General features: G+C 38.4%; 1 protein-coding gene and 1 long non-coding RNA gene across 3 annotated transcripts; one reads left to right on the forward strand and one right to left on the reverse strand.

Moving 5' to 3' along the window:
* Positions 1-3267: 3267 nt before the first annotated feature.
* Positions 3268-25904, reverse strand: LOC143694504 (uncharacterized). Of its 2 annotated transcripts, none has more exons than XR_013183005.1 (3): positions 25661-25904; positions 14453-14599; positions 3268-3722 (listed from the first exon to the last, which is right to left on the reverse strand). It is a non-coding gene; the product is annotated as an uncharacterized LOC143694504 (long non-coding RNA). The 2 variants fall into 2 exon arrangements; XR_013183006.1 differs by lacking the exon at positions 3268-3722 and adding an exon at positions 13730-13809.
* LOC129122775 (baculoviral IAP repeat-containing protein 5.1-like) lies at positions 3702-14727 on the forward strand. Its single transcript, XM_054636760.2, has 4 exons — positions 3702-4974; positions 5650-5759; positions 6033-6147; positions 7228-14727. The coding sequence occupies exons 1-4, from the start codon at positions 4837-4839 to the stop codon at positions 7414-7416; spliced, it is 552 nt and encodes a 183-aa protein (XP_054492735.2). The 5' UTR covers positions 3702-4836; the 3' UTR covers positions 7417-14727.
* Positions 25905-26127: the final 223 nt, after the last annotated feature.

Here is a 26127-nt window from a genome sequence, read left to right on the forward strand (position 1 = left end):
GAGGCCACAAGCTGTACTTCAAAACCACTACAGCTTTCCTAGAGTGATGAATAAAATGTGTTAACTAACATAGAAATTATACAAAGATATAATTCCTGAAAAATTGTGGGAGCTGACAAAAATTCTGTTAAAATGAGATACCAAGTGTAAGGGGCTGCAGCCCCTCTCCAAGGTGTTTTGCTGAGACTGACACAACTGCTGTCTGATGAATTAAGCTGATTATTGTGGCCTTTCTGCCTCCAGTAAATATAATGAACGATTTCTCTTATGCCTATTTTAAAATGCTTTTAACTTCACCGGGCTGTGTTTCTCACTGTCCCCTGAGTGCTGACTCACACAGAGTCAATTTAGATGGCAGTAATTGGGTGGTGTTTACATAATGTCCCTTTCTTAGAAGTCACTGAAACAAGGCCTGAGAGAAGATGAGATTAAGCCACCAAGCAAACAGTGACTGAGAAAACACTGAGACACATCAGTTTCAGTAAAGATACATCTATTAAAAAAAAAAAAAAAACAAAACAAAAAAAAAAGCTGTTGGTAATTCTGTTGTTCTGACATACATCTCCTTCAGGAGAGGCAAAATAAACACCACTTGGATCAAGTACATCATTGACATTTGTAATGAATTCCGAGGAAAACAACATCTTCAGAACACTCCCAGAGCCAATCCCAGTGTCAGTGCCTCTGGCACCATAACTGCATTCCCCAGTCACAGTGAGGAGCATCAGCTGGCAGCTCCTGCAGGAGAACAGGACAGTGATCTGAGCAGCAGCCCAGCAGTTCCCTGGGCAGCCCTATCACTATCACTGTAATTCACTTGGAAGACAGCCAGAATGCTCACTGGAAAGTTTAAAAGCTGCTAATTACTTCTGCTAGTTCATGCTTGAACCATTTCATCTCCAGCCCTTCAAATACTCTTTAATAATCATCCCTCAAGTCACCCAGCCATTGCTGCTTTTGAAGAGAAACAGCACTAAAAATTTCCATAGTAATGGAGCTGAAACTCCCTGGATACAAGTTTATGGAAAACTTTTCTAAAAATACCTCTATTTGTTCAACATCTTTCTAAATTAAGTGTATGCTATGACAAGGCCATAGCTGGGCTCATAATTTTATCTATTTTTTTAGAAATTCAGACATACTTAAATTCTTGAGGTTGGGAGAAGCTGGACTCCTCTTAGGTGCATAAAAAGAAAAAAAATTATGAGTGATAAAATTACTTGCAGGAAGGCAAGAGTGGGTGATGCACTGAGAACTGGGATAAAGCAAACCAGTCCAAAAAAGTATCAATAAATGTTTACTACATAGAAATCATTATCTTTCAGGGCAAACAAAGGTTCCCTCCCTACTAGGAACTATATTTGTAATTTGTTCAGAACCTTTGGTCAAGTAATAGGAGGACATCCCCCTCACACCTCCCTACCCCCCACTCTCCTTCAGGAAAGAAACACCTCTGTGAAGTTGCTTGAGCCACTTGCCTGTTAATCACGTTCTTGCCTGCATGTGCCTGTTTAAGCACATTAATAACCAAAATCACTACAGGCTGACAGTGAAAGGAACACCCCTGTTCCTGCCCATCCATGACTCTAACAGACTCTGGCCATGCTGGGCTGCTTAGGAAACTGGACCATGAAGAAGTGCCACGTATTGCTGGGAAATTCCTGAGAGGCTGCTCTGGCAAACACCCACCTCTGCAGACAGGGAAGGGAATTCCCTCTGCCAGAGCTCCTCTGCTGCATCCCAGCTGCTTTCACTCTGCAGGGACTACTCTTGTCCCTGGCACAGCATACATCACAGCCAGCCAGCAGGGGTGGCAGTAGGACGTTTTACACCTTGCAGGAACAGTTAATTTCTTTTCTCCTGTCCTGCACAGCAGAGCTGAGGCACTCAGAGCCCAGCTTCTTCCTGCTCACACACTTTGTGAGTCAGGGGAAACCTTTTCTTGGCAACCAAAGGCCTTCAGCAGGAGGTCTTTAAATGGTCATGAGCATCATTTCCAGAGTTTCTTAAGACCTCTAAGCAATTTTATTTTTTATAGCTATTTATTCGTGTAGACTTAATTAATATAAATTAGGTACAAATGTATGTATGAGACCATGCATCCAAACATTTTTTAACACCAACATGTTATAAAATATTGTTCATGTAATATTTTAGCTTTTTTTTTTTATCCTTACCAAGTTTGATTACTAGCCAAAGACATCAGGTAGAAATGTTTGATTTGGTTTTCAATTGAGACCATCTAGCTAAATACACAGTCTCATTTAGATAATCTACATTTATTATAGAAAAATAATGCAAATTAATGTAAAATGTGATTGCAAATACACATCCAATTATTAAAACAGTGGATAGGTTTTCCCAGTCTTCCCTTTTTCTTAAAAAACACTTAGAGAACTGTATTATTAATGGCATAGCAACAAGTTTCAATTGAGGAAGTGTGAGACAAGCAAGAAAATAAAAAATAAATGTTCTCTGCTATTGGCAGTAATTGAAACTACTTTCCTTACATTGGAAGACAACTATTTCATTTCTGAACCTCTCTCCTCCCAGATGACAGACACACTTCCATCAGGGTCGGCTTTAACTGATTTACAAGGTTGCAACATTACTCACAGGTTTTCTGCACTGACTGTAAAAGTCAGGATCAGACAGTGGCTATCAGATATTTAATGTACTGCATTGTTTAAAATACAATTTAAATATTTTCTTTCATGCCATGCCACCTGTTATGTATCTTCCAGTGAAAAGCTCCAACTACCCATCCATTTAATCTGGACCTAGGAAATTCTGACAGTGTCAGAACACTTCTGCAAACAGAATTCTCTTGAAGGATGTAGACAACCTACTGTAAAATGCAGGACACCTTTACAGGTAGACTTGCAATGTACCTGTCATTCTCAACAGCACAGAATTCTGACAGAATTATAAGCAGGTAATGCAAGAAATACATCTTAGGATGTGTAAGTACATGTATAATCTTACTTTCTAGTATTCCAGCAGTACTTTTCTACATAAGAACTGATTTGGGCTGTTGGGAATGTTTTGTTTGTTTTAAATGCCATAAAAAAAATCAAAGCAAAAAAAAATCCATATTTCAATTCTGATGCATAAATATCACCCAGGACTCCAAGGTCCCATATTACTGTGGTGTTTTTGATTAAATAATACATTACACATAATGCATTTTTGAAAAAAATAGCATTTTCAGATAAGACTGCTTACAAGAAACATTTAAAATATTACAGCTCTGTTCCATTTTTGCATTTTCTATTTGAAATGACACAAACTAATTAGTTAAATAGATCGTGACATCACAAGATTATAAAATATGCCAAAATATTTAACCTACAGTTTCTTTTAAACAATAGACAAATTATTAATTCCTGAAAACAATCCATGTGCATGAATTAGTGCCTTATGTTAATGAGAAGCATGAGATTTAAAAACTTTACCATGTTTTTGGGCAGTTAAAATAGGTTTTGGGTTTGGTTTGGCATTTCAACTTAGTTAAACTAAGTTCCTTGCTTCATACAAATACACTCACACGAGCACACACAAACACACACAAACATCAACTACAATAAAAAAGAGATTAAAATACTGATCATCAGCAAACTTAAGAAAAGCTGTCTTGGAGTCATAACCAGGAGAAACTATTAATATCAGTGCTTGGAGGGCCCTAGGTTATGAATGATAAATTCCTGCACCATTGGTATTATCTGGAAAAAGAAAAAAAAATTTAAAAATTTTAAAAATAAGAAAAAAACAAGGAATTAAAGTGTCTTATTTTCATGTAACACATGTTACTCTAAATATCTGAATATAAATTTCAAGGACAGTATTCCTGCATATACAATAGACATCAGTACAGTCCCAGAGGAATCGAAGTAGCATCTATAAATCCAGGCAAAAACAATGCCCTAAGAGCTGACACTGGAAGTCCTATACAAATGTTCTTTAATCTCATTTCTGTCACCACATCTAGACAGAATAATGAGCTGGATTATTTTCTGCACTTACTCCATCTGTATTTCAGAGAAGATTTAAATTTTCAAGTCTCACAATGCAACATCCTTCAGAGGTGTTAAGATCTTGGCTTAGAAAACTGCTGCATGCAGCAGTCTTGAAGACACTGATGTTTAAACTTCTACTGAATTTAACTGGACTCTGTAGCAAACTAAGAGAGAGTTTATAAAATGACAGCTTAATGCTTGGATACTGTAAACCCTTACAGATATGTACCTTTAAAATATTATCATCCAGCATCTGGCCATGCTCTATAACATTTTAAAAGAAAAGAGAATTATTATAATATTATAAAATAACCACCTCCTCTTTAAAGAAATGCAACACTATTTGCAAAGACAATCCTACTAATTAATCTCTGAATGTGAAATTCACGAAACACTGAAGGATTCAAATAGCAATGTCAATTCAACCCCTTTGCTTGCAATCAGAATAGTGTTTTTTAAAACTTTATATGCAAAGTTTCTGCATTTGTAACTAGAGTTTTTAACTTGCAGTTTTTGACATTTCAACTGTAAAATCTAACCCATAGGCGCTTTCAGTTAAAAAAGCAAAGTTTAAAAAGTTTTCAGTTAAAGAAGTGTCTTTGTCCTGTGTGACCAAGGACACAGACTGTGACCCAAGGGGAAGAAATTGCAGCAGCTTCATTTCCCTTGATTGTCCTGCCATAAACTCACCTGTGTTAGGGACTAAGGCTCTGTTAGGCCTTCCCCTACTCTCCAGATGCAATGTGTCACCAATTAGCAAAGGCCTTAAATGTGAGAGCAGGAGGGCGGCTCTGCCCTTCACTGACTGCAGGCTTCATAGATGGAGACACTGCTGCAGGAGCTCAGCTCAGCTTCCAAGCTCTTAACTGCCTTTAAGGAGATGTATGACTATGAGGCCCGTTTAAAAACCTTCACCACATGGCCCTTCCAGGAAAACTGCAAGTGCACTCCAGAGAATGTAAGTCTGAAAATGGTTGGTTTGCCTCTGCCTTAATTTATCTATACTATGCCTGAATGTGAAGTCATTGTTAAGTATATTCAGATTCAAGAGGAGTCCACTAAGCCTGAAGATGAAAAGTTAAATACTCAGCTTTCTTCTGTTCCCTGCTCAGAAATACTGTAGTGGGATTTTCAGTTTTTGTGTTCAGTCCACAGTCTGCTTACAGATTTTAATAGCTACTGTTCTTGTTCCTTTGTTGGTTTTTTTGCTCTTTTTAAAGAACATTCTAATTAAAAATTAAACATAAAAACATTCTAATTTAAAACTTAATTTCTTGTATTAAATAGTCTTTCTAACTGAAAATTTTTATTTGTGACAAAGCAGCCTCCATTAAACAAGTATGGATCCAGCAGGAAGGATCAAGTAGTGGAATGATCACTACTTCAAATTCAGAAATGGAAATTATTTAAATAAAAATCCACCTGACTTCTACTTTGGCACACACATGACACTGCCAACCCGAATCACAGATGAGTCATAATGCTAGAGTTACCTGAGAAGGTGTTTGGTTACTGAAACAAACTTAATTTTTGGTGTTCTGACTAGATATGATTCCAAAGTGTCGGGAAATATGAGTAAATTTGAGTAGTGTGTGTGGAATAATGCTCTAAACTTCTGAACTGTCCCCTGCAGATGGCAAAGGCTGGCTTCATCCACTGTCCAAGTGCAAATGAACCAGATGTGGCAAAATGTTTCTTTTGCTTGTTAGAACTGGTGGGCTGGGAACCAAATGATGACCCATGGTAAGCACAGATATAACAATTTAGTAATTTTACAGTGAGTTAATGTCCCTGTCGATTTCCAGTATGACAGTGCACAAAACTAGAAGCTTATCTTGCCCAGTAACTGTGAAAATTTTCAACTAGCTTTTATCTGAGATCCACTAAAATCTTTTTCATCTTTTCTGTATGATACTACTTCTGGTGATAGCACAAGTACTGAAGAAATCTCTTCCTCTCTTGAAATGCAACTTGTATGGGTTTAACATCTGTTCTTATTCTGGGTTTATACTGCAGGGAGGAACACACCAAACGTCACACCTGTGACTTTTTATCCCTTCCCAAGCACTTTGATGAGCTGACAATGGAGGAGTACTACATGCTGGAGATGACACGGCTGAGGACCTTCATTGTAAGTGTTAACCACATCATCTGAAATGTAAAGCTAGAATATAAACAACAACTTTTCTTGCTAAGATTTCCAAGCATCTGCACCTAAGCACTTCTCAGGGTAATTTATTGTCTGGCTTTTGAATGCACACCTGTTTCCTTTAGAAGTGTTTTTCCAACAACTCATCACAACAAAGAAAAAATATATAGGGTGCAATAGTTAATGCACAAAACTCAAGAATGAGTAGCTCTATCGTTCTCAGGAGGGATCAACAACATACACAAAAAGACAAAATTTTACCAGATTATTTCTTCACATGTCCAGTTTAACATATAAATCTGCCTAATTAAACTTTAAAGCTCATTTCGAGTATTTTACTCCTCCCCACTTCTGGGGTTTCATGCCACAGTGTTGACATGTAAAAAAGCACACAACTGAGCAGCTCAGTTGATCAAGATCAGCTGATCTATGAGCCCTAATCCTATGGACAGTAAGGATCAAGTGAACCAAATTCCCTGATGAGGAACAGTAAAAGGCGTTCTGCATATTACTTGTTGGTGGGTTTGCACAAATAAGACCTCTGCCTTGCTAATAATTAAATATATTAAATAATTAATTATAATTAAATAATTAAATTATAATTTCATTATTTAATTCTGTATTAAATATATTCCTGGTGACTGTCAAAGGTTAAGCATTTAAGGTCACTGTGCAACAGATTAAAGTACAAAAACTAGGATTAACCTAGCAAAAAATGTGGCACAGTGATATCTTAGAAGGAGGACTAAGAGTGGTGTCACCTAACTTGAACTGTGAATGATTTAGAGCAATGTTTCAAGGTACAAGAGGGATCTTGGCCATAATACGGCCGTATTTCTAAGTATATAAAACATTTGAAGTAGCAGCTTCAGGTGGAGACACTCGGCCCCAAGGATATGTCACAGATAGCTGGGAGGGCTGTGCACTGAGCTGACCAGGCTATGATTGCTATCGTGAAGCACTGATACCCGAATGCAGCCTGAAGAGAGGGGGCTGGAATGTGGCTGAACTACGGAGTTAAACTGCTCTGCTGAACGGCTCCATCTCTCGCTTTGATTCAAGTGCAAAGTCGGCAGCCGCACAATAAACTCCTTCCAAGAAGAAGTCGCGGCGACGAGGCAGAGGCTGGTGAATTACTTTGGCTCCAGACCCTCGCTCCCGGCCCCGCCGCCTGACGGGGATGAGCCTCCAGCCCAGCAGCCGAGAGGCTCAGCGGCCGGCCCGAAGGAGCCCAGGACAAGCGAGCTGTGACCTCTGGCTCTACAGGGGTCTCCTACTTTGGTGCAAACATCCCGGCCTTTGTCTGAATGCGAGTCCAAAGCTGAGCAGGGGTGTGAGGAAGTGTGTGTAGAGAACTGCTCCTGGATCAGGAGTGAGTACAGACAGGTATGGCCGGGCTCTCACCGTGTGCTTCCTTGTTACTGCTGGGTGGGGAGCCAAGAGTACTTCCACTACCCTGCCGGTGCATGAAAAATGTCTAAGCAAATACTTCTATTCTGGTTTTTAGCAAGCTGACTTGTTTTTTTGAATAAAGATTCAAAACAAGAGTGCTTTCTGTGATCTGCATTAAAACCTTATACCTAGACTCAAATCACAGCAGTTCTGCTTCAAAACACTTTCCAGGGAACTAAATGGATCTGTGTCTCTGCAGTAATTGCTTAAGCACCTGCAATGTCTGCACTCCTGCTTACCCCCAAGCTGTCTTTCTAGATCAGACCAAACTGCCAGACAATGACATCCAGCAAAAACAGCAGGTGTAATAAATAAGGTAAGACAGTCTCAAGGAAGAGCTCTGGCGATTTTGGTGTGCAACTGAAACAACAGAGGCTAAAGTCCTACTATTCTGTTTTTAAAAGCTTTTCATTACAATTTCAAACTTGCTGGAGTTCTTTTAAAATATTAATTCCTATTTTTCTTTATGAGAGCCTGTTGTAGAATGTAAGTGCATGCATGCTTGCAAATATAATATTTTTAGTTTTTAAGATGCAGACAGACCTTTCTCAGTAAGGTGAAAGTTTTGTACACTACTTGTCAGGTCTCAGGCAGTGAATGAACAGCAGCTTTTGAAATTCCCTGACTTGTCTTTCCACTGCAAGAAAATCCTCATGCTGGGGATTCTAAAAACATGTATTTCAACATTCTTCAAAGCATTTATGAATTCCCTGTCTTGAGTGTAAATTATCCCTTAACTTGATACATCAATCCATGAAGTGACTATTTCCCAAAGAACTAAAGTCCTCAACTTGCTGTATACTTTTTCTGTAAGTGCCCAAAGAAAGCCTAATTTTCATTACTTGCCCATCTCCTGCAATCTGGTCAAGTGAAGAAGCTGGAACTGTTAAGTTCCTTTAATGTCTCTCATTGTACTCTTTTATGAGCATTTCCAACCAAAAATCCATTCTTTCTCTCTGCATACTTTATGCTGTTTCTTTAGTTAAAAAGTATTTCTAAAGCCCTCATATTTACCATGAAAAAAATGCACAATTAATCATTTTTTTAAAGAGTCTAAGAAGTCCTGGGTCATTTCACTGAATATTGGTGATAGATTTTCATCATTTAAATTAACAGTAAGAAAAGTGAACTGGCAAAAGTGTTACCTGGACACGAAAGTGGTTATGGTCAGATATGAAGAGTAAGATAGAAGGATAATTTTTTATTTGTCTGAATACCTTGAACACCTCAGCCAAAATCAGGTGAAGTCCATTCAGGTGGTTTGAAATGCAGTGTAAGAATTTGCAGAAACTACTTCAAACTCTTTTTTCAAGGTAGAAACAAAGATGTGGAAAATCTCTGTAGCTTTTTCCCAATTACCTAGGTCACCAAGCCCTTGGCAGAGAGCTACTCAGAGGATCATTCCTGTATTTCAGGCATGGTGATCATTTGAGACTTAATTGTAATCTATTATCATAAAAATTAGGTAATTGTAATTACCTAATTGTAATCTATTATAATTAAAAAGTGTAATGCTTTTGACAGATCAAGAATGAGAGCAAGCTATGTTGTTTGATCTGTGTTTCAATCTATTTCTGTTTTCTTCTATTCAGTTAACAAGAAATGGATAATTTTAAATATTATTACTGTAATAATTACTGAGTTATTATTACCATTAAGTTCTTTCAAAGTTATGGCTCCTCATCAGTTAAATGGATGTACATACAATTTATGCACAAAGTACTGACACAAAGATGACTGTGGGACAAAATGTAAATTTTTTTTCAAGTCACAAAAGTAACATTGTTTAAATGAGAAGAGAATGGTTAAAAGAATCTCAGCCTAGAGCCTGTTGTAAGAAGAGCCTGACTAGTGAAGGAAGCCAAACAGGGCTATGTGAATTATCCATTCACAGAGCATTTTCTGTGGGCTGCCTACCTCTGCCTTTGCTGCTCCTGTGGCTTTCCTCAGTTGCTGCTGCACTCTCTACTGGAGTGCTTCTTGCCTTCACTGGGTAAAGTCACAAAAAGGGCTCACACCAACCATTCCCTGGGATGGTGGTGGAATCTACACTGGCAGCTGGCATTCAGGCTCTGTATCTTCATATTTCTGCTGAAGGAAAGGTTCGGAATCAAAGTGAGGTAATTTTATTTCTGGCATACTCTAATTCAGGCACACAGGGATACAGGGGATTTCTTGAGATGTAAAAGAGTAAGATTTAAAGTCAAAGAGTTAGATTTGTAGAACACAGACTGCCTTGGTGATAAAGGTTACCTCAAAGGTACATTCAAATATGATCCCAAAATACCAAGCTTTGCCTAAAATGATTACTAGCAATATCTTAAATAGTTCTGCTAAACTTAACTACAGATAAAAAAAGCCCAGTGTAGCTTTTGCATGTGAAGTGACTACTGTATTAAGTCTTGTAAATATTTTTATAAAAAAGGTGAGCAACCAGCATCAGGAGATCCAAGCTGGGAAAGGTGATAAAAGTAATTAATTAAATAAATTCCTGCCAGGATGAACGAATGTCAGAATTGCAAGGTGAAGTATCAGATATGAGAAATGTCAACACTTGTGGTACCAGTCACCCAGCAGTGTAAAAAATGTTGGCAGGGGAGGAGGAATAAACAAATGCCAAGAATTCTTCCCAAGTTTTAGCCAAGGAATCACTTTAAAATTAAAACAGAGTTGCACATTTATTTTCAAAATTCTCACCTTAACTGATTTTCCAGCAAGATAATGTGTAGCAATACTATTATTCTAATATGAAAAAAAAGAAATAGCAATTCTCATAAAACAATTAAATATATACATTTAAAGGATTATGATATTGTGCTAAGAAGTACCTTAGTATAGTTTTAAGTATAACTTGGAGTGCGGGCTTCAATAATACTCACTTGATTCAAAACAAGGAGAGAAAAAACATATCTATTTCCCTCAACTACGAGAACACTGGATAGACACTACTTTCATTTTTTAGCTAATTGTGCCCCCTCCAGGTCCTTCTGTAACTTACACTTTCTTTAGTCATCAACCTTCCAGCACTGCCAAACTGAATGCACTTTTCCAGTGTTGTAATAAACTGAGGGTCTCCGAGTTTGATTATATGCAAACTATTGGCTTTTTCCATGTTCTTTATTCATTTGTTTGTTTGATAGCTCCCTAAGGAGCCATCAGCAGAGGCCATCTTCTTGCATTACCAAAGGGAAAAATACAAACTTTCAAAACTGAAATATCAGCTCCTCAAATGTTTACCTCAAAGTGCTTTTTAAGGGAATTTATTCTCTTCTGTCATTACAGCAAAAGCCCATCAGTATGAAATCATAGCAGGCACACAGTCAGTGCAATTTAAGAGAAGAGAGGTGAATACTAAAGTATTTTCTTTGTTTATAAAAAACAATTTTCCTCTTTGAAAGAATGTATTTAGAATAAGAGCTCTTACCTGCTAAAAAGTTTATTCACATTTAGTTTTATATTTAATTCAAAGTAATAATATCCCTCTGAGATTTTGAACAGCTTTAATACAGTTGCATGCATAAGTGAATATTTTCAAGTAAAAACAAAGGGAATTTTTCACTAATGAAAATGGATATTGTGGAAGAAAGCCTAAATTTAGGTGAGGAAGTTTTGGTGGAGAAATATACCATGAATGGCAGTAACCTCCTCTGTTATGGATCACTGTACTTGGGAATGACCCATCACCAGCTGGAGGAGGATGCCTTCCTTCCCCCTTTCAGAAAGATTCAGGAAAACATCTGAAAGGGACACTGTGCAGCCTGCCCACAAGAGAAGAAAGCTTTCACAGATAAAATGCTTTGAGAGATTCAGGAAATACATTTATAACCCACAGCACAGCATGACATCTATAAAGCGTGAACTTTGTAAAGTTACAAGGATTTTGAGTGATTTGATAAACACAGATAAAGGAAAATTGATTAACACCATAGGTCTGGAGAAGCAATAGGGATTGGAAACCTGAATATCTGTCAGATGAGGCAGTAGCATCAGCAGGGCTAGAAAGAGACTCTCACATAACAGCACATAACAGTGTTCAGCAGTGGGTCAGAAATGTACTGGAAGAACTGCTGAGCTCCCAGATTTCTACATGGCTCAGTCACTTGTCAGTGCCCAAAGAGAGACCCAAGGGAGATGCAGCCAGGTTACATTTTCAACATAAGCTGCTAGCAGCAATTGCAGACTGTAAACTGAACACAGGAAACCTGCATGATAAGCACAGTCTAGAAACAGGAATTTAGCATTTGGGTAAAACTCAGCTAAAACCTGCATTATTTCTTTCCCTACTTCAAAGTTTCAGTCACATATTATTTTCAGCATATCTCACTTCAGTTTTAGTATTTGAATAATTAAAGAATAGTTCTCTAATATCAGCCCAACACACACAGCTTTCATCATCTATAAAATCCTTCTTCATTGACAGGAATACATAAGCAGTCACTGGGTATGTTTGCAAATTATCCTTGGGTTGCTCACTAATTCTGCTTTTGAAAAAATTTGTTGTTACAAAAAGCTTCAGTTGCATTTTATACTGTTCCTGTAGTCCTAGTATCCAGCCATAAACTCACAACTACAGGCGTAATATGTACCATCAATTTGAGGTAGATTCTATCTCATCCTTCAAAATTAAAAGCTATCATTATTTAGTTTTAAAATGCTAATCATCTTTCCATTAGTTCAAAAAGAATTTTGATCAAAGCTGTGTAAAAGTGAAATGGAGGATGAACAGTACAAGTCTTGAATTCATTAACATTTGTCAACCGTTTAGCCCGAGTGATTGAATTATTAATACAGTAATTACTTGAAAAAATTACATATACAATCAGAATGCCAGCATACATCCTCTAATTTCAACAAGTAGTTTTGCTTCCAGAAGTACAGTCAATGCTCGATATCTGTAGTATTTCTAGTGCCAAAGTGCATTGAAGGAAAAGGGGAAATCAGGATAATATCCAAAATCTATCCTCAAATGACAGACTGATATTCTTGTCTCTTAATTTTTAGCAGTGTTCATTAACTTGGACCTGCTTTTCAAAATAAGTAGACATTCTCATAAAATGTATGTACACAAAATAAAAGAAAATATTAACAGCTTTTCACAACCCAGGATCTGTTTTCCAGTTTTGAGGATTTCACTCTTTTATATAGATATTTTTCTGAGGGGAATATTGGATGTAACGTGTACTGAAAATGTTCTTCATCATTCCAAAACCAAGCATCAAAGTAAGCTACAATGTCCCTAGGACCAGCTGAAGCAGAACTTTACAAAGTACTAGCCTCAGTTAATTAATCCCCTCTCATATGGGTGTAAGTTGCAGCTCTTTAAAGTCCACCTTTTAAAATCATTTTCTAACAGCAGGTATTACAATATTGGTAGCTGTTCCCAAACTGAGAAGTCCCCCAAGCATGCAGTTACCAATCTTTTAGCTGAGTAACAAAGACCTTCTCAGATAATGGTATGCCAAATAAAAGCCTGCCATGACTCAGCTTTCAAGGGCCACATTGACCTTGGTGCTCAGAGCAGATTTACTGCTCAACTCTCAGCTCCAGATGTTCCAAATCAGAAACAGCATCAAAAAACCCACACTTCTTCAGTGCATCAAAGGTATGCATACCAAAAAATATCCTGTGGGCTGGATGGGACTATCAGAAACCTCCAAGGACATCTCAAGAATGCCACAATTTTGTGCAGCACTCTAAGAAGATGTTAACTTTGTTGCTATCTGAAGAGAATGTTGCTTCCATGCCTTCCTAGAAAAATTCACAGCTGAAAATCAGGCTCTACACCTTACCAGGTATCTTACATGAATTGATCTGTACTATTGGTTTTTTGCATCAGTAATTTCACCTCTCTTTTGCTGTTAAATTGAACTGATAGACCAATCCTTTTAATGAAATTTAACTATTTTTTAATACATACTTATATATCATAAAACTCCATGGTTATGACCCATTTAAAGAAAAACAAAAAAACTCACTTTTTTTTGGCACAATGTTGTTGGAAACAACTGCAGGACTGCTGAGACACTCCTTTCAATGCAAGTCAAATAAAGAAAAAATTATCAATCAATAGATAATAAAGTATGAAACAAAACCATTGGTTTTTAAACTAGACATTACCTAAAATAAGATCCTCCTCACGGGATTGCAGAGTAAAACTGTCTTGTCTAGTTATTGAGGAAGTTAATGGACTTTCTAAAAGGTAAACAGAAGCAATCATGACTAATAATTGTAGTTATGGTTAATACATGACCCCTACTTTTTTATTTTATTATTTTATATTTCACATAAAATGTCTTTTGTATTACAAGAGACCTTGTCCTGATTTATGTAAAATATTGTATCCTACCATTATCCAGTGAAAGCACTCATATTTTCCAGTAAGTACTGTCAATATTATTTTATTTGTGCATTATAAGTACATTAAAATCTTCAACTGAAATTGTCATCCCTATAGCACTCTTTATCCTGCAGCATCACAAAACCAAAATACAGTCTTTGAGTCAACAAATTCTGTCTGTAACATTCCCTGCAAATTCAGCAAATGCACTGAGACTCAGCAGAGATGAAGCAAGTAATTTTAATTAAAAACTGTTTACGTCTGGCTACTGGCCATCCTAGTTAGCAATCCATAAAATGATTGTTCCAGGTATTCTCTTATCAGCAGAAATTCTCACTGTAGTGTAGCCATTCCCTGTGTGAGCAAGCAAGCAGAAATTGAAAAACTGTGAACAGAAATTACCTTCTAATAGGATTGAGAGGTATCACTCACCTCCCAGCAGCACCTAAGCTCACTTAACCATTCAAAGTCACTCTCATCTTTGCCTTTTTTGCTTACCAGAGATGCAAGAACATCCTCAGCAGGAGCATCAAGCTCAACAAGTGCTCCCAGAGTCACTCGATTCTGCTTAGCCAGCTCTCCTCACACCAAGGTGACAGTGTCCTCAGTCTGTCTATTATCCTGTCCTAGAAAATCCTCTGCTGCCTGCAAAAAATTGTAAAAGTTAAGAAGTGGAATGTCTGGTCTTAGGCATGATTATGTTTTCTTATATTTCTTATTTTTTGCTGTACTACTTTTATTTCTCTGCATTAAATAGTTCTTTTTCACTATGATACCAGTACGATGTCATTCATTCACCAGTAGCCCAACAGGGGCTTGAGATGCCTTTTTTTTTCACTTTGGTGTTCAAAAACACTCAAAGTCAAGGTAATCTTGACACCCAAAAGTTCTTACAGATAAAAATTTGTGAACCCAAATGTAAAAAAACGTTTTGAAGTTTTCTTTGAAAAAAAAATTATTGAACCCAAATGTAAAATATCAATGGTACATATCTGCAAACAAAACAGCATACACAACTTAATTCCTGCAACACAGGAAATACCCACGTCCTTTTACTGTTTCCATTTTATTCTTTCCAATATTACCTAAGAATATATAATTAAGAAAAACATCTGAACAATTTACCTAAAAGACCATTTAAAGTTGGATTACAAAAGGTTTATCCTCAGCAATAATTCTTGTGCACTACCCACTGCAAGATGCTTCCCACTGTATTTACTGAAGTTTAAAGATGTAAAACTTTACTTACAGTCTCTGTAACATATAAACTAATGAGGACAAACAAGAATTCTCTCTTCAACAGCTAACCCACCTCCAGTACATAAAAAGTTATTATTTATACCTTCCTAGCAATAGCAAACATTAAGGAAATTCAGTAGAGCAACCAGGCACAACCGTAACACAATAGTTTTCCATTATAAAAAAAAAAAACAAAAAAAACCAACACCTTTAAGGTTTTTTTTCCTCACAAGATTTCTTGTCCTGTTCTTTGCACTGTAGGGATGTTTCTCTGGCACTGAACTAGCATTTTGGTTTCCATTTCTGTTCTTGGATGACTTTGCACTGCAGTCACTGCACACTGTCAATAGGGACCCAAACCCAGCTCCTCTCCTTACAGCAAAGGTTGTATTACTCAACAAGATCCCTGTTAAATACTTCCATACCAATTAAGTTCTTTGGCCTTTGAAAAAACCTCAAGTTCCTACTTCAATTTAAAAAAAGAAGAATCTGGTGAAAACCAGATGCTTTTTGTCTAAGTATTTATTAAGTCCCTTGAGAATTATTTCCAGAAATTCATTGCACTTCCTCAGTTTTTCCAGTATCTTGTCTGCTGTTACTGCTGTCAGCAGATGTCTGTTCTGGAAAAGAAATTATTCCAGACAAAAAATATTATTGTCTTTTCAAGTGAATCACCACACAGCACTGCAGGAAGTCTTAATCAAATTGAATCTCTATTTCACATTCTGCTTTACTCAACCATTGTCAGGTTTACAATTTACTGTCCTTGCTCGTCACCAGAGTTCACCAGAAAAGTAGTTAGGCAGCTTGTATGAAATTATTCAAAACATGAATTATTATTTCTGAAAATAATTTCAAAACAGGATCAATTGATCAAAGAGCACAACTCCCATCATTCTGTTGGAGCAACATCAATTTACACTGGCTATTAACTGCATTGTGCAATTAAGCAACATGAACAATTCATACATTTTGATGGATTTTTTAGTGTACTTTTATTACAACAAGGAAGTGACACATTTTAACCAGTAATCAAGTATCAGAATTCAATGCAAAGAATAATCCTTCCTTCCATATAAAATATATAAATATATACACAAGATAGGAGTATTGATACAGCAGTTGTACACAGGCAACACTGACTTCAGTACTAACACTAGGCAAATCTTAGAAAGGTATCCCCTGATCCTGAGACATTTCCTAACTAAATACACATTTTAAAGAATTTTGTTCTCAAAACAAAGTTCTACTTGTTTTAAGAAGACAAGAAATTGGATTTTTTTTTCTTTTCACAACAGCACCTGAATAAGACCTGTCAAGACACATTGTTAAATAAACAATGTTTTTTTGTATTTGGGTTTCTTGTATTTGTACACTGTACAGATGACAAAATATACATTAAGATATGGAGTGCTTTCCAAATTCTTTCTAGTGCTGTCCAAATTAATTTCTCAAATTAAATTAATGTGAATTATTAGGAAATCTACTGTATAAGATGAAAGTTAATACAAATGCCAAAAAGGTTTTGAAAAGACCTTTAAAGAAATACAGTTGTGTGAACATCAGGTTCTGGCACTTAATTTGCCTTATGACCCATTTATAGCCTAATCATCACTACAGTTTTTAATCTTGCTCACCAAGTAAGGAGTTGGGGAGCAAAGACAAACTGAAATGTAGGAACTGATGCACATTTACAATGAAGAAATCAAACCAAACAAATGCTTCTACTCAGTTCCAGTACAGGCTTGAATTTAAACCATGACTGAATTTATTCTAGCTCAGTTCCATGCTAGGACATCGTGAACTGATCCAAATACAAAATTCACAGAATTCACAGAATGACCAGGTTGGAAGAGACCTTCAAGATCACCAAGTCCAACCCATGTTCCAACACCTCCACTAAACCATGCACTGAGTGCCACATCCAGGCTTTTCTTAAAGGCATCCAGGGATGGTGACTCCACCACCTCCCCCCAGGCAGACCATTCCAGAACTTTATCACCCTTTCTGTAAAAATCTTTTTCCTTATATCCAGCCTATATTTCCCTTGAAAATGTTCTATCAGGGCAAAGTCCTGCAAGGAAATGGGGGCTGATTAATACCAATGCCCTGCTCCATTCCCAAAGCCTGGAAACACAAGTTTTGCCAAGGCATCTCCTCTCCCACCTAAAGCAGTGTGCATTCCCCAGACCCCGAGTGGTGCTGGGATGGCCAGAGGTGAGATGGAAACAGGTGACAGAAATGGCAGCCAACCCTGAGGTCCCTCTGCTGTGCCTGGTGCCTGCCCCTGAAGGGACACAGCCAGAGACAATTTCAGCCTAATCAATCTACTGAGGGCTCACAACAACTGCTGACAGTAACAACAATTATGGACATCAGAGCACGAAGATGTGCCCAAAGGATTCCCAGCAGGAGCAGTGTCCAGAGCCCATCCCAAAAGGAGACCCACCCTGTCAGGGCAGGCACTGAGAGCAGGCAGAACAACCTTAGGGAGCAGCAGCTGGGGTCACTGATGGCACAGGGACACCTAAGGACAGAGGCTGCACTGCTGGGCAGTGCCAGGGCTGCCAAAGGTGTCCCAGAAACAAACTGCTCACAGGAGGACAGGAAGACTGGACCCACAGCTCCTTCTCAGCTTCAGTTCAGAGTATCTAACAGTAAATTCCAACATCAGTTTGAGCCCAGAAGCTCTGAATGTTTGCAAAATGCACTCAGCTTTGGTTTAATGCCCTGCTGGTGTCACACAAACCCTTCCCATCTGGTGACACCACCAGAGCTGTGTGCTGATCTAAGGGACTGAGATGGGGTGCAGCTCCCTGCTGCAATAATCACAGCCTTCCTTTGTGCAGGAAACACATTCACCCTGTGCCTCCTGCCTCTCACATCACACCAAGCTGCAGAAACTTCAGCTATACACAGACAATCAAGGCCTCAGCATGCCAGAACAGTTCATAGTTTGGTTTATAAAACAGTTTTTAATGCACAATTGTATAACTACACGTTGTCAAGAGAAAAGTGAGGTTTGTTCCCTTTCTTAGTATATTTATCAAGAGCAAATGGAATAATTGCAACTGGTAAAGCAAATCAAAGCTGTGTTGCCTTTTCCAGTTTTATAAATGGGATTCTTCCTGCTTGTCCTTTTTCTTTCACATGAGAAAAAGCTAAGGAAATAATAATTTATGCTTCAACATAGTTTCCTATTTACAACTAAGGCATGAAATAAAAAGGGAATGGCATCATTCCCAGTGATTCAAAACATCAGTGTAACTTATTTTGTCAGTGACACTGCCAGTGTCAATTGGGGGGGAACAAGTATCAAGAAAAGCACATAAATCAAGTGTATAGAACTAGCCTGAGCACCCTGTTAAAAGACCATCAATAATCAAGTTGCTAAATATAACTTTTAATATATCACAGATTGCAGCCTGGGAATTTTTTTTTACGTTTGCTTTTTTTTCTTTGCCTTTTTTTTCCCTTCTGCTTTCTGCCCTGGGAAGACAGAAAAACTTCTGTACCCAAGATTTTCTTAAAATTTATGAGAAGTGGAAATTAAACCAATAAGTAATTTAAACCTCATCAACACACTTTGCTTGAATTAGATATTTATAATGAAGGAATAATGTATGATTATTCAAATTTGCAATGAAAAACTAAGCCAATAAAGCCATTTTATTACCCAATGTCATATAAATGCAAAAAAAATCGGCCTGAACAGAGTGAAATTAGCTTTATGCTTTAAGAAGCAGACAGACCATTCATAGAGTCTGGAGAAGAGCATCCTTTTAAGCCATGAACCTGCATTTGTGGAAGGACAGTGCCACCTTCTGGAAACTGGTGCCTGCTCATTTAGCCAAAATCAGCCTGACACTGCTGAACTTCTATTCTCACATTTAAATTCTCCTGCACAAACTTTCTTTTTTTCCCCTGTCAGTGATAGCACGTAGCAGATTAAAAAAAAACAACACAACTTTGTAATTGAGTAGCACTGAATATATGAATTAGATTATCAAAATGGATCATTCAGCACACAATGTTCAGAAATAACCAGCAAAGTTCTCAATTTCTTGCCTTTTTTTGAACAGTTCAATAAGCCCACTTACAAATACATTAAAAAAGCAATATCCTACTAGAAATCCCTTGATAGTAGCAAGTATCTTCAGAATGAAGGCAATTTTTTGGAATCATTATTAGAATTATATAACAGGATTACCAGAATCACAAGGTAGCTGGTATTCCCTGAGGATCAGAATCTGCAGAGCATGCATGAGAGGAGTCTGGGAGAGCTGGACTTGCTCAGTTGGGTGAAGTGGAAATTAAGGCAGAGTTTAACTGTAGCCAGTAACAGGTACAAATCTTTGCTTGGGAGATTCAGCTTGGACAGCAGGAAAAAATTATTCCCTAGGAGCTCTGAAGCCTCTGGAGGTAATCTGCAAGAAATCTGTGTTCATGGAGATTTCTGAAATTTGGATACACAAAGCTGCACCTGACCGGATGGAGTGGTGCCTAAAGTTTCTGCTTTTTGAAAGGAGTCAGATTAACTGAACTCCAGAGGCCCCTCCCAACCAATGCTTCTCTGATTCTGTCTGAATCAATGATTTTTTTAAAGACCCTAAGTAAGGCAGCTAAGATGAAACAAAAAATGGATTACTGTTTTATCAGAAGCAATTTTTTGATGCATACTACAATTTAACTCTATACTCTTAAGACAGCAGTATGTACCTGAAAAAGTGATTTGATCAACTCTTTTAGTCAAGCATTGAATTAATTATACACTTTCCTTCAGGCATCTGAGCCATGATGTCAGAACTGAAAACTGGCTCCAAATAAAGCCAAGCAGCCTGAACGTTCAGCCTTTCACCCAGAACCTCCTGTATGAACAACAGTTTCCTTTGCATTCCCTGCAGAGGAACATCAGCTCAGATGCATTAACTGGGGCTTCCAGCAAAGCATTTTCAGCAGACTGCTGAGACCTCTAGGGAAATTTGCATATTCAGCAGCAGGTGCAACAGGTGGAAGCTTTAAGATTTCAGCAGATTTCACCTCATATTATTTCCTGCAATAACATTAATAAATGCCACATTATTTTCTGCAACTGGACCATTTGTAAGGCTGGTGACAGGAGCTCCTGAATGAGGTGAATCCAATGAACAGACAAACAGTACCAGTGAATAATGCAGGACATGTTGTGCATGTAACAGTACTTGTAGACTAATTCATGTAACAGTACTTCTGGACTAATTCCCTCTTACAGAATCTGGCTTCTGACAAACACCCAAGCCCAGACCACTATTTGTGTTTACTAGGAGAGGTTGGGACTGCAGAAGAAAGACAGGAAAGCCACCTAAACTACTGAACCAAAACTAAGCAGGCTTTGTCCTGCATGCAGGGCAACAAAAAGATATGGTTTTAACAAAAAGATTTCAAGTAGTAAATAGCCCAATACTTAAGTCATATTTTATATCTGACTTCAAATTCCAAGTGTGGATGTGGAACAGATTTGGTTGATGGATTAAGGACTTCAGTATTACTGCACCCACTATGGGTACATATTAATGTAATTCAAGCTTTCCTTTGAAAGCAAAAAATTCAAGGTCCTTTAGTCTATCATTTGTTCTAAGCATTCTCAAATTTTTTGCATCATTTAAAAATTATTTATCACCACCATTTGACACTTCTTACTATCTCACCAGTATCACACAGATGCGATGACAGCAGTTCTCTCTATTCCCAATTCATTGACATAAGCAATTTGCAAAAAAATTATAAAAATAAAATGCTATTTATAACCCTATAACAAATCCCTATATTCTTCTTTCCCATACAGAAACAGGAAACATTTTTTACTACTTTCATACTACTGGGCAATAGAGATGGAATTATTGCCACAGGGGCATGCTGTTAAAATAGATATTGTATATTGGTTCAATAACTCATTTGTTATACAAATATACAATTCATTCAAGGAACCATAGCAGTAATTTTCTCAACAGCACACCCATACATGGGCTGTTAAATTAAATATGTGAAAACTTATCTCACTTCTTCCTGCATTCACTGCCACAGGTTCTAAACAACAGACCATTGTACTCAACATGTACCATTTCATCTAAACAAAGCCCCTCTTTCATCCTTTAGCTCTGGTACCTCATCTCTGGTGACCTTGCTTCTACCAAGAGCCAGAGAAAATGCTGTTTCCAAGAGGAAGTTTAGGAAGGTCAGTTAATTTGCTTACACCAAAATGAAGACAAGGAATTTAGGATTCTCTTTGGCAGCAGCCCAGAACTCTCCATGCTTTGTTAGGTTACTAGGAGAGCAACCATTGTGTAACTGCCTGAAGTAACAGCCCTGTGCTATTGAAGTAATACCTTGCATGAGCACTGGCAGTCATCAAAACACCCTGAAAACTGAAATGGTGGAATTGCCATGGCAAGCCTCCTCTTTTTAAACAGGCAAACCCAGCCACGAGACATTAACAAGGAAGGAGCTCCTATACTATGGCAGTGTAGCAATTAGAGAATAAATACTTATTGGAATGCACAAGCAGGGATAGGTATTCATATTTACTGGTTATGTAATGAAGTCTGAAAGAGCATTTCTGCAGGTCAGTGGGAGATAGCCAGATATCTATAACCAAGCTTTCTAGGAAAGGCTTCTGGGTTTTCACAATATGGCTATGTTTGGGGGATTTGAGAAGTTAGCACTTCACTGAGAAAAGAGACAAAACCAGATTAAAATCTATGCTCAAAAATGGTAGTACAGAATTTTGAACACAATGCTTAATGTTAGAATTTTATTTTCTGCTTTGGGAAAAATATATAAATCTTTCATCACATCCCTGAAATTTGTCTTTCTTCAGTTTCTTCATCTCCTTTACACAAGCCCTAACATTTTTAACTGTTGAAGAGCTAAACAATTCAGTAGCTTTATATTTTAAGTAGAAAGTTTAGACAAAATTCTCTAAGTCTTCAACCTTTCAATCTCTACTTCAGATATATTTTAGCTGGTAAAACAAAGGTATTGATTTAGCTGATAAAAGAGAGGTATTGATATAAAACATCTGCTGTCTTAAGTACCAGAGTGTGTTAAAAATATGTAAGAACATCTCCAATGCATTAACACTCCCACATCATTAATTAAGAGTAAAAATCAGCTTGAAGGGATTAAATAGTGTGTGGCTGACAAGGGACAAAAGCTTTATCCCTTTAAAACAAGATTAATTTGCTGCTTAAGGAGGATAAACAAAAGCATTTGAAGTCTCTATGCTTTTTTTATTCAGCAGAAGAGATTTCTTGTTTGGTTACAATAGTTGGTGAAGTACTATTAGAGAAAACTACCTTTTTCTCTTTTCATAATGTTTAATGAAAGAAGATCCTCTCATAGTCTGAATTTTGACAATGTGGTCTGACTATCATCTACAGATGACAAAATATGGGTTCCTGTTTCTGTAGAGTCAAGAACTCCATTTAATCCCTTTGGAATTCCTTTCCATTAAAGCCTTCTCAAATAAATGTTCTTGGCGGGCTGTTTCGCTAACAGGCTCAAACTTTTCTAGGAATGGTTCAAAATGCAAGTTAATGCATGACAAAAACATTGACATCTTCAGAAGAAGACAGCGGTAAACCCACAACTTTGGACATCTTTCCCAGTGTCTTTCTTGCAAACCAGGATTGTGAATCACCTGGATTAGAGAAACGTGGCATCTTGTTACTGCTAATGCAGGTGGAGAAATGTGGGAGGCTTTGACAAGCTTACACAGCCCATGCCAGAAGTTTCCTGCACCATTCAGCTTCATCTGTGTTCACTTCTCTGTCCAGTCTGTTCTCTGTTGTATTCCAGTCACATCCCTGAGATGACACATCAACTCAGGATCACATAGGAACAAATTACCGTGCTCAGTAAACCTGCAGTTTAAATCTCAGAAGGGGTTTCATGCCAGTATAATATTACACATTGCCCATGATGAAATGCAATTTGTTTATTCTCCAACACAAAATTATAGCATAACACATGTTCATCTTAAAGGCACCACATTCTCAGAGAGCAAACATTTCACTTTTTCCTTGAAAAAAATTGCTGCAGTTATGCCTGATATTAAACCTCGTTGTAGCAAAAGTTCAAATCACTCAGACCCAAATTCAGCAGAGGCACCCACCTGTATTCCAAACATTTAATACCAAGCACACGCACCAGAACTTTGCTGAGCAGCAAGTGACTAAAGACAAGTTACATTTCAAGGGTGAATGTAAGTGCTTTGCTGAACTGAAACATAAATACATCAAAGAAACAGCAGGGGTTGATTACTGAAGTGATATTTGTGAAGTGAGGGGATGGGATTTTACAGTTCCCAAACTGCAACCTCTACATCTGCTTAATTTTAAATGATCATTCAACAAAGGCTGTAAAGGCAAAATTACTTCACACAATTTGCCAATGAGTGCTTTTTAAAGTTTTCTTGTGCAGAAGTAAATGCATATTCAAGTTCTCTACCCCTCAGGTTTCAGGTCTTTGATTAGTTTAGTGTATTGGGAATGGATAGCAAGTCTTCCACAGCTAATTCAATTGCTTGAATTTAATTCAGGTAAACCAAGAGATATTCACTGTTTGACTGCCCTGCCTGCTCAGAAGCCTGCACAACATGCAATTTAACTCTCCTGGCATGCTGCCCACAGTACAGAAATTACCTGTTATCTGCATCGATAGAAACCCCAAGCCATCACATACAAACACAGTGCTTTCTGAAAAACAGCTTTTAAATGTCCAGGTAATGCCCATATCACTAACTAAATACCTGTATTACTCTCTAAATACCTACATTACTAACCAGCCACACTGCTTGCTACTCCTCTACATCTGTGACCTCCAAATTTTCTTGATCATACAAGATTAAGCAAGAAATTTTTGAGCACATCCCCCCAATATATGTATATTTATTTACAGGTTGTACACACAAGCTACTGTACTAACATATTATATACACAATAAAATATACACAAAAGTTAGACATTAAAACCAGAATAAATTAAGATAAAATCAACAATATTATAATTAATTTGTATTAACTTTTATATAAATCTTTTTTTCCTTTACTAATTTTACTATTATTACTACTATTTTAAGTGAGAACAATTGTGTGATTGAATATGTTTTATTAGTCTTGGTTCAATATTTTGAGATTCAAAGGTCTAAGTTTATTTCAACACCTTGCTCTAATGGCTGTCATAGCTTAAAGTCCGATGACAGGTTCAAATGGAAGAATTGCATCATTGGCTCGGCTTAATAAATCACGATCCCATCCAACAGTTATGGAATTATTTTTGTTTAAATTTGTATAGTTTATTTTTACCTTCCCTGATGTCACTTTACTGTTCTTGCAAACTGACTGGAAGGTTTTGCATTTTTGAATTTTTAAAATCACATTAAAAATTTTTGAAAGAGATTGCACCGAGCCTTGTCCAGCAGAGATTTGAAGCTCTCCAAGGCCAGTGCCTCTGCAGGCAAACTTCTTCCCTGTTTTATCATTCGCTGCAAAGAACATCATCCCTATGCCTGGTGGGAATTCCCCTCGCTGCCAACTGAGGGAGCTGCCGCTCCGGCTGCTGCAGCAAAGCTCCGAGAGGAACCCGGCACCATTTGCTCTGCAGGCTATAACTATATCCCTCATTATTTTCTCCCAACACACACCGTTCCCTCAGGAACCCCTCACACCCCAAATGCCCCAGCCCCATAACCCGCCCGTGGTGATCTGATAAACTCGGGTTCAGCAGCAGCTTTTTACAGCTGACCTGGGTAAAATCACCCGAATCCATCAGGTGACTCTGAACTTCGAACGTGCTCTTTGTAATCCCTGTCATACATAATGAAACTGAAATATAAAGCTCGAGAGGCCTTGACTTGGGTAAGCACTACCTAGCAACAACCAAAAACATCAGTGTGTTATCAATGTATTGTCATACTGAGTCCAAAACACAGCACTGTGCCAGCTGCTGAGAGGAAAATGAACTCTAGTTCAGCAGAAACTAAGACAATGACATAATAGTTTGTACTTTGCACCAAGCTGGAGCCTTGGTACACAAATTAATTTCTGTGGTTTCTAAAGGGGTGCCTGTAGGAGAGAGTCACTCTCTCTGGAAACACTACAGGAGCAGCAGCCCAAACCAAAAGCATCTGTTTAAATTTGCTCTGCTAAGCCAATTAAAGGCGATCTGGGCAGCTTTAAGGAGGACTGTGTTGCTGGGATAACCCTGTTTTGCAGAGTTCGCAGCACAGACAGCGCGGTTTGATTGTTGGGTGCCAATGCCCTGCGCTTCAGGGGGAGCGGGCGCTGCGGCCTCTTCGCCGCGCCAGGCCCTGCTCACACGGAGCGAAGGCGGCGCTGGCAGCGGTAAAAAGTTAACTCATAAAAGGGAGTTCGGTTAAAAAAATTAAAAAGTATATAATAATAATAATAATACATTTTGAAAACCGCACCTTTCAGCTCAGAAAGCCCGCTCCGGCAGCCCGGTGCCCCCGGGCGCTGGGACCGCCTCAGCCGCCGCCCCGAGGCCCCGCGCTCGGCCGCTCCGGCGCTCCGCAGCGGAACACGGCACAGCTCAGCACCGCTGCTTCCCGGGCTCCACCGCCCCATCCCGGCCGCTGGAAACCGGCGGGAGCCCAATCCCGGCCGCCGTGCCTGGCCCAGCACCGGGAGTCCGGCAGCGGCTGCGTTACCGTGGCCGGGACGCTGAGCCCGCGCTGGACGCGCCTCGGCCGAGAACGCCTCACACGTGAGGGCACGGAATTCAGCGCAACTGAGGGCAATTAAACTGCCACAAAGTGTCTGCAGCTGTGCCGGTGCTGCACCGCGATTGTCTGCCCGCACAAAAAGCCTCAGCCCTGCCGTGCCTGCCAGCTTCAATAAGGATGGCGAGCACGGCTCCGAGCAGCGTGTGCCATTC

This window comes from Agelaius phoeniceus, chromosome 7 (genome assembly GCF_051311805.1).
Source record: "Agelaius phoeniceus isolate bAgePho1 chromosome 7, bAgePho1.hap1, whole genome shotgun sequence".
Classification (NCBI taxonomy): domain Eukaryota; kingdom Metazoa; phylum Chordata; class Aves; order Passeriformes; family Icteridae; genus Agelaius; species Agelaius phoeniceus.